Source organism: Elaeis guineensis, chromosome 1 (assembly GCF_000442705.2).
Source record: "Elaeis guineensis isolate ETL-2024a chromosome 1, EG11, whole genome shotgun sequence".
In the NCBI taxonomy this organism is placed as follows: Eukaryota; Viridiplantae; Streptophyta; class Magnoliopsida; order Arecales; family Arecaceae; genus Elaeis; species Elaeis guineensis.
The window spans coordinates 110,320,128-110,336,206 of record NC_025993.2 but is presented as its reverse complement, the minus strand read 5'-3'; the positions used below and the strand labels follow the sequence as shown (position 1 = coordinate 110,336,206).

The following is a 16,079-nucleotide window of genomic DNA, read 5'->3' as shown; positions in this document are numbered from 1 at the left end:
AATAAAAAAATTTATTATCATCTGTAGAGGATCCATAGTGATCATATATTTTGCTTAGCCATGGGCAATTTTAGATAGAAATTCAGATGGATGAATGGTAATTGTATTTTTTTTTTTTCTTTTTACTCTTCAATTTTTTTTTAAAGAAATCCCAATGATGGATGCACAGCATAAAGAAGATTCAAATCTATAATTTTGATGTCTAATTTTGATATCTTCATTACGGTTCACATTGCCACTATGCGAAATGTGTAATTTTGGATTCGAATCCTATAATTGATGAGAAAGAATATTATTATTATTTTTTTTTTTATGATATGCACCGTTGGATTGCACGACAACCACTACAAATGGATAAAGTATGGAGAGAATTTAGAGTGCCTTGAGAGCTATGCAAAATACGACTAAGAGAAGATCAGAGCGAAAGATAGAATCTGAAGCTAATTTTGATCTCCAACAACGAGGTGGAACCAGTCAATGGCCCTGGAATACCGGACTCGGTCTCCGGTTCCAGACCATGGTTTTAGACTTCTCTCGCACCTCCCATCCAAAAGTCCAAATAAAACCTCAGCATATTTTGTAAGCCCGTCGTCCTGCTACCACTCTCCAGCTAATAAAAACAAATCCAGAAGGAGCGGCGTGACAGGAAACCGGTTTTTTTTCTTTTTTGGAAACCGGGTTTATGCCGTCTCCGAGATATGCGTTACTCTCAGCACCCGTGGGGCCTCGAGAAAATTTGGCCCAAAAAAAAAAAAAATCAAGGCTATGATCTCTCTCGCTCTTGGCTATATATGTAGGCGTGCCAACCAGCCGGTTTGCTCCAACTTTGTTTTGAAAAGTAGTCTGAGAGAGTGATCATTGGAGGGGTATCTGAGGAAGAGTGAGGTGGAGGTGATGGCAAGCACTGTTGGTCAGGTCATCAAATGCAGAGGTTTGTGAGCCCTGTAAAAATGAATCTTAACTCATCAATGCTGTCTCCACTTAGTTTTCTTGCTTGTGGTTATTCTGTTGAATGAAATAGGATAGTTTGATCTCTTTTTGTTGTGGTTTATGCTGTTTCTGGTCCTGTTGAACCAAATCTTTACCAACTTTTTGGTTAGTCTTTTTTAAAAATCAGTATCAGTCCTTGTGGATGTTTTCTCAACTCATCAATGCTGTCTCCGCTCAGTCTTCTTCTTTGTGGTCTTTCTGTTGGATAGAATGGGATAGTTTAATCTCTTTTTGTTGTGCTTTATGCTGTGCCGGGTCCTCTTGAACAGAATCTTTACCAACCTTTTTTTTTTCTTTTTAGAAATCAGTATCAGTCCTTGTAGATGAATTTTTTTTTTTTTTTTTTGAAAGGAGAAATTTTGTTCGCACTGTGTTCTTGACTACATGCAGTAAAATTTTCGTTTCTTTTCCCTCATGGTGATGGGGGTTGTGAAAGATTGGTTATTGGTTACCATCTTTGTTCATGTTATTCACCGTTTAAAGACTGATTTTAAGGCAAGGGTGGTGCAATTTCTAGTTTCTAGTATATTGTAATTCTTCCATAATTAGGGATGAACTTTTGTTTGTGGGGAAAAATAGTTGTTTTTTTTTTTTTTTTTTTTGTTCTGTGTTGTGATTATGTTGTTTTTATGAATGCAGCGGCGGTGGCATGGGAGGCCGGGAAGCCGCTGGTGATCGAGGAGGTGGAGGTTGCGCCGCCGCAGGCGATGGAGGTCCGGATGAAGATCCTTTATACTTCCCTTTGCCACACTGATGTCTACTTCTGGGAAGCCAAGGTAATCTATTTGTGTTATAGAAAACAAATTTAGTTTTCTTTCTTTCTCTTTATGACTGATCTCCAAATCATGATTCTATGAATGATCAAAAAATATTTCTGTGTCTTTTTTTTTGGATTACCAAATATTACAGGGTCAGACTCCTGTCTTTCCTAGGATCTTTGGCCATGAAGCTGGAGGGTATGACTTTCTTAACCTTCTCAGTGACATCATTCTCGTTCCTTCTGAAATTTGTTCAGTGCAGGTTGATATAAATTTCTTAAGAATTTGATGTTTGAGGTTCAACTATTCATAGTCACAAGCAAACTAAGTGAGATTCCATCTTTTTCCAACAAAATAGTTTCTGTCTATTGACTCTTTAATCCATGACATGTTTGCTTTGATCTTGTCATTTGAAATTATTTGAAATTGGAAAGCACTATTTTTCAGAGAATTCTGTTTTTTGCTGAAAGCTTTGTTATCTATGTTTGTTTTAATCAAGTTGACAGGTAATTAATGTTCATCTTGTAATAACCGCTGCATTATTATTATTTTCTTTTTGAAATTTCATGGCCAAGATATGTACTTGTTTTTTTTGTTAATTATTATTATTATTATTTGGTGGTTTTAGGATTGTGGAGAGTGTTGGGGAGGGTGTGACTGAGCTTGCACCAGGAGACCATGTCCTCCCTATATTCACTGGAGAATGCAAAGAGTGTCCTCATTGTAAATCGGAGGAGAGCAACATGTGTGATCTCCTCAGGATAAACACAGACCGTGGAGTGATGATCCATGATGGGAAATCGAGGTTCAGTATCAAAGGAAAGCCTGTTTACCATTTCTTAGGAACATCAACTTTCTGCGAGTACACTGTTGTCCATGTTGGCTGCGTTGCCAAGATTAACCCCTTGGCTCCCCTTGATAAAGTTTGTGTTATTAGCTGTGGCGTTTCAACAGGTGAAACATCAAGGCTGTCCTGTACATTCTTTTTCAAAATTTAGATATAATGAAGATTTTAATCATCTTTCGAATGGTTGTTCTTAAGGGTACGGTGCGGCAGTTAACGTCGCAAAACCACCAAAGGGATCGTCAGTGGCTGTTTTTGGTTTGGGAGCTGTAGGTCTTGCTGTGAGTATCACTATCGCACCATTTTTCTGTATTTAGCACTTGGAAACTTCATGTAAACTCAAATCAGCGCCCGCTTCCTAAATGCTTCATTGCCGCTCTTCTGAAAGCTTTTGCATTGCTATGTGTAGCCGCTCCTGCACCTGCAACCGCTGCCGAGGTCTAGCTTTCTATTTCTTCTTTCTGGACATGCGTTAGTATTCTGTTTTGGCTTCATTTCTGATTTATTCACTTCTATTTCAGGCTGCAGAAGGGGCTAGAGCTTCAGGAGCATCAAGGATCATTGGTGTTGATGTCAACCCCAGCAGGTTTGAGGCAGGTGAAACAACTGCTCCTCTTAATCATTGAATCCATATTAAGGGCATCTAAGCCAAACTTTTTTTTTTTCCTGTAAATATTGCTGAACATATAATAAAATCTGTAGGTGGCTGCTTTTGCAGCCTCCGTTTTGATCAAAAGATCATTGAATCCATATTACTGCATCAATTAATCTAGTTCAGGCTAATTTAACTTTTACTGATCTGCGAACAAAGTTTTTTTTTTTTTTCTTTTCCTGAGAATTCCTTTTACGTAGTTTTGTTCTTAGTAGCATCAAACTTCAGCTAGGGTAAAATATGTTCGGCGTGTTTTTAAAGTGCAGTACCTACCAGTTAATGCTTACTCATAAATGTTGACTTTAATATTTTTTGTGGCCATTTGATCAATACTAGATTTCTTTAAAATATGGTATTAAAATATCTGATTTTCTTTTTTGCACCAGCAAAGAAGTTCGGTTGCACGGAGTTTGTGAATCCACTGGAGCATGAAAAACCAGTCCAAGAGGTTTGTTTCTGGACATGATACTACTTCCTATGTGGTGATAAAGGACTTCATTCAAGGACACCTGCCAATAGAAGTTAAAACTATATTATGGGAATCAATTGAAGTGAGGTAACTAGAAAGATTGGATATTTTCCAGGTGATTGCTGGAATGACTAATGGTGGTGTTGATCGAAGCGTTGAATGCACTGGCAACGTAAATGCCATGATATCTGCATTCGAATGTGTTCATGATGTATTCTCTGACTCCCTTTTCATACTTGCAATTCAAACCTTGTGTTCCATTAGTTTAGGCTCAGATATGATAGCAATCTGAAAAATGTTTTCTGCCTCAGGGTTGGGGTGTTGCTGTACTTGTTGGGGTGCCTCACAAAGAAGCTGAGTTCAAAACACACCCTCTGAACTTCCTCAATGAGAGGACTCTTAAGGGAACCTTCTATGGCAACTATAAACCGCGCTCTGACATTCCTTCAGTTGTTGAGAAGTATATGAACAAGGTAAACAAATGATTCCAATTTCTCTTGATCAAATTGTACTGCTTTGTTTTGCTTCACAAAAGTGATTAGTTTCTGCCTAATCATTCTATAAAAAAAATCTCTTAATGTATTTGTGCTGATGGCTAAAAGCGGTACTCCTAATGGATTAGAGACTTTGAGGTCATAGTTTTAGCTAACAAAGCACCAAAATTTATTCTTAGATTCCAGCATAGTATATTTGTGTTTTTCGGTCGTTAATCTTAGAAGAAATGTACCTCTAATTGGATTCTTATCATCACTATTCCATGTTGCATTGATGGTGTAGGAGCTAGAATTGGAGAAGTTCATCACCCACAGTTTACCTTTCTCCGAGATCAACAAGGCCTTCGATTACATGCTCAAGGGGGAAAGCCTTCGGTGCATCATTCACATGGATGGTTAGAGCAGGTTTACACCTTGGTAAAGCCACTCTGGAGAGAGACTCGTTACAAAATAAAGCATTTCCTGTGCCATGTGAATCTTAGCCTTTGTGTTTATAATAAAATAGGAAACTGAGCTTGACTGTGAGATGAGCTGTGTCCTCATCTTTTCTGCTAGATGAATAAAATTTGCGTTACATATTCCCTGTCTGTACTTCGCTTGTCTTTTTTTTCTATGTGATGTGCGCTTCTTCTCGAGATTATGAGAAGTCAGATATCTTTCCTCGTTTGCCACCTAAGCTTTTTGGTATGGTTTGTTTTGTATGAAATATGGTGGCACTTGAAGGCCTTGATGAGGCTTATGCTGGATTATTCTGTTGATGGTTGCCCATAAGTTTCTCTAGTGTCACTTTTGATTTGAAGTTCCCCTTTAGGCCTTTACTGCTCCAGGATTCTCTTAGAGGAGAATAAATGTCCAATCCATATTCACAATACAGTGAATGGTGTGTTAGGTTTGCAATCGAAATCAAAATGGATAGGAACGGGAATCAGAATGGTCATATTCCCAGCATTTGGTTCATTATTGGAATTGGAATGGGATTTGAATACTATGTGAGAGTTTGGATTAGATTTTACAAGATTAAGGCATCCTAACTAAATTGTTGAAATGGAAGTCATTTATTTCTATTTTTATTTTAGAGTCCAACTCACCCCAACCAAACATGCCTGTAACGTACTGGGCAAAGATTATCACACATGAAGACAAGTCAGAGCAGATGGATTTATGTAAGGAAGCATCATAAGGTGGCTGAACTCTTTCTGTCAATAGGTCACAGTGCCAAGATCTAGTGTTCATCAATAAAATAAATTAATAAATTTATAGGTATATTTTTTTGCATATTAGGCCCTCTCCTTTCCTGGTCTCTCCAAGTCCCATATGTTCGATTGGGTTTAAGCTTCAACCAGGCTTAGCTCTGGATCGATTCCCCCTTCTTGGTTTTTGTCGACGAACAGGAGTCTCAAGAAATTTTGATTAAATCATTTCTTGGGTTTTGCTAAGGACATTCTTAAATAAGAACTATATAGAATCATGATTTATACAGGTGATGAAAATAAGAAAGCATTCAGAAAATTTTAAATGTTCATCTTTCTGCATCACTAAGTGAAGTTCATTATGTTTATTGTATGACCAAAAAGTGAAGGAAAATATGATTATATATTACTGAATTGTTTGTTTGACATTTGTGGGTTTAACTATTAGGTCTTTTTTTTTTTTTAATAAAGATCTAATGTCAGAAAAGCTCTTTTGTTTCTGAATTGCTCTCATTGGTAGTCCATAAGCCTATTGTCTCTCCATTATAATGATAATTTCCATAAAAAGTCGAAGTGTTATTGATCCCTTTTCCTTTGAGCACTAAGCCAGTAACACTTTTTTCTTATTTTTAAAGGCATTAAGCAGTAACTTTATCAAAATGTTCCAGTCCACCGGTATTGAGGAGTGGAGGACAACAAAATTCTGGTTGGTCAAGACATGGTAATATGAGATTACAAGTTTCCACACAAGTTCTATAAGGCTCCTGCTGGGTAACAGGAGTTAGATAAGACATATGGAAAAAGGATCAATAGATGTAGAAAGGAACAATAAATCCTCTCATATGGATAACATGAAGGACCCTTTCAGCTTGGTACTTTGCTTCGAGATGAGACATATGGATGCGGTTTTTTGGGAGTTTAGTTATTCTTGCCGTTGAATTGTTTTCCTTTTTTTTTTTCTTCTTTTTCGGAGCTTGCTCCTTATTCCAATTATAACCAAAAAAAAAAAAAAATTACAAGATGTGTTCAGCCTACATCAAAAATTCGAAACCAATAAAAAATTAATCCTAGTTTGGAAACCAAACACAATTCAATGTCCCATCGCCCTTAGACCCAAACCCTAGTTCTCAATCGATTCCATTCCTTGTCGGAACCAGTGGACTAGGGTCATCCAACGGATTGAAACCCAAAAGCCTCAAATCTGGTGGCTGGGCAAACCCCGATTAGCTCCACTCTCGATCCAATCTCTCGGAACCTTAATCTCGGAAGTCGGAACCTTATCTACTCCCTCCAAAAACCCATTGGCTTACTCAACGTACCCGGTTAACAAGAAGCTAGACAAGGAACACCGTAACCGATTCCGGCGTCGGCCACCAAGCCATGGAAAGCGAAGGGGCGCTAGATTCTCTGCACTCTTCCGCTTTGTCTTTGGACACCCTTGGGACTCTCTCTCTCTCTCCCTCCCTCTCCACCTTAATCTATTGCCCTACCAATAAAGACAACCAAAACCCTGTTTACTAACAACTACTACCTCCAAAACCCGTTGTCTTACTCAACGTCTCTGGCTAACAAGAAGCTAGACAAGGAACACCGCAACCAATTCCCGGCTCCGCCCACCGAGTGGAACCCTCTCGCTTTAGCTGTGGGCATTCTTTGAACACTCTCTCTGTGGGTTTATAAATACCTCTTTCTCTCTCTACACCATGGTAAGTTCCATTGTTTTGTTGCATATAAACTGATCTTTCCAGAGGCATTTGAGGAGGAGTCTCAGAGATGGCGATGGCAGCTGGTCATTTGATGAGATGTGGAGGTTTGTAGCCTTTCAAATCCACCATGTTGGGTTCATTTTGGGAACCTAAGATTTTGGATAGAATGGGATGGTTTGATCTTCCTTTTTTTTTTTTTAATGTCCCTATGCTCTGTTTTTTGAATCTTCCTTGGTATTTGGTTGAGTTCTCTTTTCTTAATATTAGAGGCCCTCTGGTTAATTTCTAAAGTTACTACTATTTTTTTTTTTCGTAGTTATTCATCCTAGGGTATTTCCTGTCTTGCATCCCACAACCCACAGGGTGGAAAAGATTATGAGCAGAGGTAGTCGAGTTATAAGATGCCAAGGTTTGTAGCCTTCTATATTTCTGTTATAAATTCTTCAATGATATCTCCACTTAGTTTTCTGCTTTGGGATTATTTTTAAAAGTAATACTGTTGGATAGGTTGGTATGGTTTTTTTTTTTTTTTTTCCTATGCAGATACTTCCTCTTTCTTAAAGATTTGATTTGGTTCTCTGCTCTGTTGCTTTTTTGCTAATATTAGGTTCTCTAGTAATTTTCTAAAGTCAATTTTTTTCTTTGCTTAAGTTCATGACTCCAGGGGATTTACTACTGTACAACCCAAAATCCGCAAGGTGGAAGAGATTGAAAGCACAGCTGGTCAGGTCATACAATGCCGAGGTAGCATTTTAAGCACATTAAAGGAATCTAATTAAAATTTTTTGTATGGTGTCATTTTGTGTTTATGTGCCTATGCTATGTTCAGTTTTGTTTTTGATTTCGTTTGCAGTTCTGTAGTTAGAAGATCTTTGAGTAGTGGAATCGTTTGTCAAAATCAGAGACTATTAACTAATCTTCAATAAAGTCATGGTTTTTCAAGTTAATTTTTTGCAGGAATTTGATATGAAATTTTTTTTCAAGATTGTTACAGAACTTTTCCCCTCTCAAATGTGATCATCAAATATGCTTGCCCAATAAGTTGATAAAATTTCTTGGAAGATGTACCAGAAACTTGGCTCAAATCTTGCCTTCAATGAATTTAGGGGTTATGACACAAAATTTTTTTTTTTGGCTCTGTTTGCTCCTGTTTTGCGGCTTATTACCTACTAGCCTCTTCTGCAAAAAAAAGGAAAAAAAAAGAAAAGAAAAGAAAAAGAGTAGCAGCAGTCTATTTCCAGTGAGTAATATTTGTTGGTAATTGATTAACTGTAGACAGTTTCAATGCTACACTACTTGCACCACCTTCATGTTGCTTCCATTCATGTCTTGACCAGATCTTAAAATGATTCATATTGAAACCATATTTGATAAGAGTGATCATTTTGGATTCAAGTTGTCACGTCCAAAATTTGGGACATAACACGGTCATGCTACCGAAGGATGCTGCCCTCGATAACACGAAGCTTGACAATCATAATCAACTAAAATTCATCATAAATAACATATAGTAAAAGATTTAATTCCATCATTCATCATATAATTAAATCAAAATTGGTTTAAAGCGACTAAATCCAAAATCAAATATCAAATTCACATCTCAAAATTCATAAATAATTGGCTACAAATCCATAATCATCCCATAAACTAAGTTTCAAATACAAAATTTTCAAGCTTGCTACGCAGATCTCCAAGCTTAAATCTTTCGTTGGTGCTAAACTTATTCGTCTGTAAAAGAAAAAATAAAAATATATGAGCTATACTGGCTCAGTAAGTAGAATCTACGCTTCTTTACCAGATCAAGTATAAATTTTTTTCATGATAGTGCAATATTTAGAAAATAACAGATATTATAAACATAAATCATTTCATAGAGCATATAATAAAATAAGTCATAAAAACAATCATGCATGCATAAATCATAAAATTTCATAAACATGATGAGTAAATCATTTTTGTCGGATTTTCATATCATATTTTAAAATATTGCTCATAGATATTCGTGCTAAAGTCACTTTATATCCGTGATCGGGTCATATTTCTTAATCGATAAAATTCTTGTTGCATATGTCAATTTTATATCCATTGGTGGGATCATGTTTCTTATAGATGCTAGTTTCGGATGTCGATCTTTTCAATTTTAGAGATTTATTCATACTTATATGAGAGCCTTTGAAATCTTTATATCTTTTTCTTAAAACATATATGTATATAGATGGAAAAACAATAAAATTTATACTTCATAAACATGCTATTTTTATAAAATATATTCATGCAATCAATGATCATAATAAAACATGCTTTTACATATCATATATGCCGATCCTTATTTTTTGAAAAATATGATTTCATCAACAACAAATTATTTGCATGAAAAATATGATAATTTAAAAAAAATAAGAAGCATATGATCCACTTACCTCGTTCATCCTAGATCTTTAGACTTCGTTAGATGAATCAGATAATGCTATTTAAAATGTTAAATTATGATCAATTTTCATTCAATTAATTCAATAAAATTAAATAATAAAAGAAAGTCGTTGATCAGGTGATCAGTCCAATAGACTATCCAGGCATCAAAGCGATTCAGGATCTTCTTATCGGATCAACACGGATCTCTAGAAGAAGAAGGTATGACTCGATACTGGAGTTCCTAGATCTTCTTAGAGAGAGAAAGTGGATGAAGAGAGAAAATATAGAGAAAAAATGGAGAGAGAGTCTTCATATTCCTCAAAAGAAGGAATCCATGATCAAGATCATCAGGGATCATGTCAGGATGACTCAATAAGGGTTAACAGTGATCAAATGTTATAAATTTCTGACAAGGGTCGGACTGAAAACCGACCTACTGCACGGATATCAAAGTGATTTCAGATCACTTTAAAAAGATCATCTTAAGTTCATACTGGGATCCAAGGATTAGATAGGAAGAGAAAGATAGAGCAAAGAGAGTCACAAGAGAGAGAAAAATCCCTTCCCTCTCCTTTTCTTGTTTTTCTTTCCTTTTCTTTTCTTCTCTTTTTTTTTTCTTCCTTTTTTTGGCCGAATGGGGGAGCAAAGGGCCCGATCGCTCATGGCCATAAGATTGACAGCAGGCGACCGACGACGGGCAATGGTGGAAGGCCAGCGGTGGTGACCGGTCGGTCAAGAAAATCATGAAAAAATATGATAAATAGGGGATCCGATCCCTTTCTTGGATCACCAACGATCATAACCTCTGAGGAGGAAGGTAGGGAGGTCGGGGGTCATGATCCAGAAGTGCGGCACCGCAGGCGGCAGCGTTGGTGGCAAGAAAAAGAAAAAATAAGGCTCGATTAAAACAGAGAAAACAGGTCTTTGCTTTTGGCGGCCCTTTTGATAGGTTCGACGGCCGGCGGCCATGCGCAATGGCATGGAAAGAAGGAGAGGAAGAGGTCCGGGGCTTACCTTGGGCTTTAGCAACATCTCTGGCGATGATCTTAGACGAACACGGTGAGGGTAGTCCACGATTTCAAAGGAAAAAAAGAGAGAGAAGAAGAGGGAGAAAGGCCGGTGCTCATCGTGGCTTGCTTACGAGGGAGAGGGAGAGTTCTAGGAGATCGATTTTCACCCAGATTCAATGGGGAAGAAAACTCCTATCGGGAGTCTTCATTGCTGTTTCTTTTCTTTTTTTTGGGGGGGGGAGGAGCTACCTTAAGATTCATGCAGGAAAAAATTTAGGGCCGAATATCACATTCTACTCCTCTTAAAAAAAAAATTTCATCCTCGAAACTTGGCATATCTTCAGGCTCAAACTTCAAAAGTACACATCCATCATGTCATCCTTGTGCTCCCAAAACTCAATCCTTTCATTTTACATTACATATCAAATTCTCTTATTCTCTTTCAAAAGAATATTAGCCTCCCAATCTTCGATTAAGATATCATAATTGCTTGCCCTTAAAATTCATTGCTTTGACTTATTTCACTCAAAAAGTACTATTGGCCCAATCTATCCTTAGTAGAAGGCTTGAGTATTGACAGCCTTCTTTCTTCTCTTAGCATCATCCATGTTTAACAATTAGGCTTTTATTTTAGAAAAACCTCAAGGTTCTACAACCATATAGAGTAACGATGGCAAAGTTAGAAGGATATTTATGCCACAACATTCTAGGTCTAAGCCTAACCAAAGAACCATCAATCCATTAACTTTAACTTAAGATGTCCCTGGTTCTTCTTAGCATTGTCTACAATAGAATAACTTATTAGCAAAAATTGCACGATTATGTCCAGATTAGATCAAGAATCAGTAGTATATCCTTTCATTATTAATAAAATCCTTTATTACTTGGAAAGTAATGTCTTCCATCATAATATCTTTTGAATCAAAGAATTAATGTTCCTAATCAGTTCAAACCACCACACTTTTGCTGTGCACTCTGATCTAAACTTATCGAATTTATAGGTTTATCGAATGAATTCAAAAATACCACTTTATATTAGAATCTAAGAAAGATCCAACCTTTCTTCTTTTTTTTGTAAATAGAACTAGAGCAAAACTTTGAGTTTCTTTGTCCTTGCTATGTCTTGAGCATACCACATCAAAGTTAAAATTTTGATCCACTTTCTATATTTGAAACCATTGCATAAGCTTTCACCACTCATCTAGAATTCAATACATCTAGAATTAATTTGGAGTGAGTTATTCCTAAATTTGCTTGACAATCAATGGGATGATTCCAAACCAATCTTTCTTTGTAAAACATTTAACTCAAATCTTTAACAAATTAGAAGACCTTAAGTCAATATCGTCGTGAGTGAAATCAACTCAATTATTTCTCATAGAGCTTCCTTCATCATGACCCTTCGCATCAATAAATAAACTGATATAAAACTTATTCTTTATTTGTTAAAACTCATATAAGTCTTCCAAAAATGTAACAATAGCAAGATACTTTAGATCCACTCGGAAACCTAAACTTTGACTTAAAATAATTAATACACCTCACTATCTCAACAAATATAAAGAAGATCAAGTAATCCAATTCAAAGATGGTAATAAAAATTATTAAAGATTCCATCAAAATGTATATATCATGCTCTCATAATAAAATCCAATTCGTCAATAAAACCAAATATGTTTTTCATTTACATGCGAGTTTAATACATGATCCTCTTATAGATTCAATGCTGGAAAAAACAATTCTCTTGTATGATGCAATTCTTTCTGAGGCCACATCCTAAATAAACTTCTTCTAATAATCTCAAAATTGTAATGATTAAATAATTAACATCAAAATTGGAAAAGTCATCATATTCTTCACCCATATCAAATTTAGAATTCCAAAATTACCTAAATAACATTTGAACAAGTATACTCAATATAATATATCAACATATCCCACTTTATTCCAGAGTCAACACCTCTCATATTTAGGTCAAACCCTACTTATTCAAATCTGAGATATAACTCATCAGTTCCGTTATGCACATCATATACCACTTATGCATAAATTTTATCACTGTACCTATTGATCCAAAATTCAGACTTCAAATTCTTTCTGCTACTTTTATCATATTTTTAATGATCATAACTTTATACTTAAATTTCACTTAAGTCATAGTCCCTATTGATCATAACCTAAGCTCTAATATTACTTATATCATGTCCCAATCACTTATATCGCAGTCACAAGTGATCATAATTAAGACTCTGATATCATAAAATGTCACGTCCTAAATCCAAGACATAATATGATCATGCTACTGAAGGATGTTGCCCTCGATAACGCAAAGCTTGTCAATCATAATCACCTAAAATCCATCATAAATAAAATATACTAAAAAATTCAATTCCATCAATCCCCTTGCAGTCCTAGTAACTTCTGGTAGATGTTTATGTTTTCTTAATCAAAGAAATTAATATACTGCCAGAACAATTTCTTCTTAGAAAAAATAGTTAGAAACAATTGATTTATCATACTGGTCTTTGCGTTGCATTATTAATTTTTGTTTCATATACAGCGGCAGTTGCATGGGAGGCTGGGAAGCCATTAGTGATCGAGGAGGTCGAGGTTGCACCTCCAAAAGAAATGGAGGTCCGGCTGAAGATCCTCTACACTTCCCTCTGCCACACTGATGTGTACTTCTGGGAAGCCAAGGTATTTTTATTCACATATATTATAAAAACCAGTATTCTTTTTCTTCACAAGAATTTCCTCTGCCTGCCACTTAACATTTAAATGAAAGAGAGAGAGCAAATATGTTGGTCATATAGCTCTATCAGCTTTATTTTCTGTGTTCATGACAGTTTGTTAAGATTCTACAATTCTGTTTGTTTTATAATTTGCAGGGCCAAACTCCCTTGTTTCCTCGAATCTTTGGCCATGAAGCAGGAGGGTATGGCTTCCATAGTCTTATTTTTGCATAAATCTGTTTGTCAGTAACTGTTCTTATTTAGGTTGCTTTCTTTAATGATTTCTTAGATGAGATTTCAAATTTATACAACCAAAGTGATCTCAATTAATACCCATGCAACTCATACGACCAATATAGCATGCTAAACCTGGTCTCTATTTCCCTCCTCTTTTTTAAAAAGATTATAGTTGCAAAGGGATTAATAGAAGTTCATCTGCTTGATTAAAGGTGTTGCTCTCTGTTGCCACTTTGATACATGAGACATTTGACTTAATGACAAGGTCATGGTAGATTGAAAGCTTGATACCAAATTGAGCAACACTCATAATGGTCTTATATTTCTGCAACCATTATTAGTTTCTGAAAGCTTTTAATTGAGATCTTTTTTTAAAGATTGGTAAATAAATTCTGTTCACAGGGAACCACCAGTTTTCTTTCATCCAGAATGCTAATTTAATAAACTTTTTCTATTCAGTATATTTATTCATTTTTCTTTTTCATCATATGGTGATATTAGGATTGTGGAGAGTGTTGGTGAAGGCGTAACAGATCTTGCACCAGGAGACCATGTGCTCCCTGTATTCACTGGTGAATGTAAGGAGTGTGCTCACTGTAAGCATGAGGAGAGCAATATGTGTGATCTCCTTAGGATTAACACCGAAAGAGGGGTGATGATCAGTGATGGGCAATCCAGGTTCTCTATCAATGGAGAACCAATTTATCATTTTCTAGGAACCTCCACTTTCAGTGAGTACACTGTCGTCCACTCAGGCTGTGTTGCCAAGATTGACCCCCTGGCTCCCCTTGATAAAGTTTGTGTTCTTAGCTGTGGCATTTCAACAGGTGAGACACCAAGATTGTCATGTATACAGAATGTCCAAAACAGACACATGAAATTCCCCATATTGTTTTCTTTCTAAGGTCTTGGTGCAACTCTAAATGTTGCAAAACCACCAAAGGGTTCAACAGTGGCAATTTTTGGATTGGGTGCTGTAGGCCTTGCTGTGAGTATCTTTCCTATTTCAGTTATCTAATTTATAGAGCTCTAAATGTGTACTTGCATGGCCCTCTGGTTCATGCTTCATGATACATCATCTCCATTTAGTATTGTTTTAATTTTATTTATATTTGATTTATCAAACAAAGATTAGGCAAACAGTTATATTTGATTTATGCCTTCATATTAATAGGCTGCTGAAGGGGCCAGGATTGCAGGAGCATCAAGGATTATTGGTGTTGATAGAAATCCTACAAAATTTAATGAAGGTGAAGAGCTGCTTCCTTTGATTATAGAATGTCTTGCCATATCAACAAAACTAGTGTAGGGCCAATTTAACCTTTATTGACATAAGCACCAAACTTCTGGCATGTTTTTCTTCAAAACTATGCGGTATTCTATATTTCTATTCATAGTCTAATCTGTTGACATCTGATTTCTACTGAACTTATTCAAAATTTGGTGCTAAAAATCCCCCTTCGTGCCACCAGCAAAGAAGTTCGGCGTCACTGAGTTTGTGAATCCAATGGACTATGACAGGCCAGTCCAAGAGGTTTGATCAATACTAAACTTTCATATTCTGGCAAATGAATTATGGTGCTAGTAATATATTGCAAGTTAAATTAGGTGTTTTGAATACCAGCTATATTGCCAAAACAACTAGTATGCGATGGCAATTTTTCAGGTGCTTGCTGAAATGACTGGCGGTGGAGTTGATAGGAGCGTTGAATGCACTGGTAACGTAAATGCCATGATATCTGCATTCGAATGTGTTCACGATGTATCTTCCGACTCCCTTTACAAGCAGTTCAAGAGCCTTGTGCACTAATAATTTGTTTCGGTATTATTATGATATGCTAAAAATGTGACCTTGAATGTCAGGGTTGGGGTGTTGCTGTGCTGGTTGGGGTGCCTCACAAAGAAGCCCAATTCAAGACCCACCCTATAAACTTTCTGACTGAAAGGACTCTTAAGGGAACCTTCTTCGGAAACTATAAACCACGCACTGACCTTCCTTTGGTTGTGGAGAAGTATATGAACAAGGTAAATACATGGTTTTGATTTCTCATGCTTTGCACTCTGTTAAAAAACAATCTTTCTTATGGTACAACTAGCTAAATTATGCAGAGGTATTGATGAATGGAAATTCAGAAGCTTATCGACAATTATTCAGCAGTCATGATTAGTCCTTTAGAAATGTGCCTGCAATTGGACTCTCCTGATCTTTTTTTGAAAATTTGGTTCCATGGTGCAGGAGCTAGAGTTGGAAAAGTTCATCACACACAGTGTACCTTTCTCTGAGATCAACAAGGCCTTTGACTACATGCTCAAAGGAGATGGCCTTCGTTGCATCATTCACATGGATGGTTAGAGCAGAACTACACTTCCTTGAAGCTACTCTGGAGAGGAAGTTATGAGAAAATAAAACATGTCTTGTTCCATATTGATTATAAGCTTTCCTTTTGGTTAAGAAGAAATAGCAGAAAGGTTTGATTGAAAGATGAGCTCGGTATGTTATCTTTTCTGCTATATCTTGCAGAAAATTTTGTGATGTAATGTCTGCAACTTGGATTTCTTGAGGAAAGATTGCATTTACTATGAAA

General features: G+C 36.3%; 2 protein-coding genes across 4 annotated transcripts; both read left to right on the top strand.

The window, feature by feature from the left end:
• The first annotated feature begins 630 nt into the window (after positions 1 to 630).
• On the top strand, positions 631 to 4,785 carry LOC105038505 (alcohol dehydrogenase 1). Its single transcript, XM_010914328.4, has 10 exons — positions 631 to 931; positions 1,630 to 1,766; positions 1,900 to 1,946; positions 2,377 to 2,702; positions 2,791 to 2,873; positions 3,114 to 3,189; positions 3,631 to 3,692; positions 3,829 to 3,924; positions 4,025 to 4,186; positions 4,491 to 4,785. Exons 1-10 carry the CDS (start codon positions 895 to 897, stop codon positions 4,605 to 4,607), a joined length of 1,143 nt encoding a protein of 380 aa, XP_010912630.1. The 5' UTR covers positions 631 to 894; the 3' UTR covers positions 4,608 to 4,785.
• Positions 4,786 to 6,832: 2,047 nt separating this feature from the next.
• On the top strand, positions 6,833 to 16,079 carry LOC105038502 (alcohol dehydrogenase 1). 3 transcript variants are annotated; one of them, XM_073259579.1, is made up of 13 exons: positions 6,833 to 7,039; positions 7,146 to 7,207; positions 7,420 to 7,512; positions 7,755 to 7,847; positions 13,086 to 13,222; positions 13,414 to 13,460; positions 13,996 to 14,321; positions 14,400 to 14,482; positions 14,669 to 14,744; positions 14,967 to 15,028; positions 15,161 to 15,256; positions 15,358 to 15,519; positions 15,731 to 16,079. In XM_073259579.1, exons 2-13 carry the CDS (start codon positions 7,171 to 7,173, stop codon positions 15,845 to 15,847), a joined length of 1,329 nt encoding a protein of 442 aa, XP_073115680.1. In that variant the 5' UTR covers positions 6,833 to 7,039; positions 7,146 to 7,170; the 3' UTR covers positions 15,848 to 16,079. The 3 variants fall into 3 exon arrangements, 2 of the variants coding, with proteins under 2 accessions (XP_073115680.1, XP_010912627.1); XR_830740.4 differs by lacking the exon at positions 6,833 to 7,039 and having other exon boundaries at positions 7,072 to 7,207; positions 15,161 to 15,212; XM_010914325.4 differs by lacking the exon at positions 6,833 to 7,039 and having other exon boundaries at positions 7,072 to 7,207.

What these genes read in the sequence shown, in the direction of transcription:
- LOC105038502 (XM_073259579.1), top strand. Translation starts at nt 7,171, where the DNA reads ATGGCGATGGCAGCTGGTCATTTGATGAGATGTGGAG. An exon ending in TGGGTGCTGTAGGCCTTGCT is followed by an intron (nt 14,483 to 14,668) that starts GTGAGTATCTTT and finishes TCATATTAATAG; the next exon opens with GCTGCTGAAGGGGCCAGGAT. An exon ending in TGGAGAAGTATATGAACAAG is followed by an intron (nt 15,520 to 15,730) that starts GTAAATACATGG and finishes TCCATGGTGCAG; the next exon opens with GAGCTAGAGTTGGAAAAGTT.
- LOC105038505 (XM_010914328.4), top strand. Translation starts at nt 895, where the DNA reads ATGGCAAGCACTGTTGGTCAGGTCATCAAATGCAGAG. An exon ending in TCTACTTCTGGGAAGCCAAG is followed by an intron (nt 1,767 to 1,899) that starts GTAATCTATTTG and finishes CAAATATTACAG; the next exon opens with GGTCAGACTCCTGTCTTTCC. An exon ending in ATGAAAAACCAGTCCAAGAG is followed by an intron (nt 3,693 to 3,828) that starts GTTTGTTTCTGG and finishes GATATTTTCCAG; the next exon opens with GTGATTGCTGGAATGACTAA.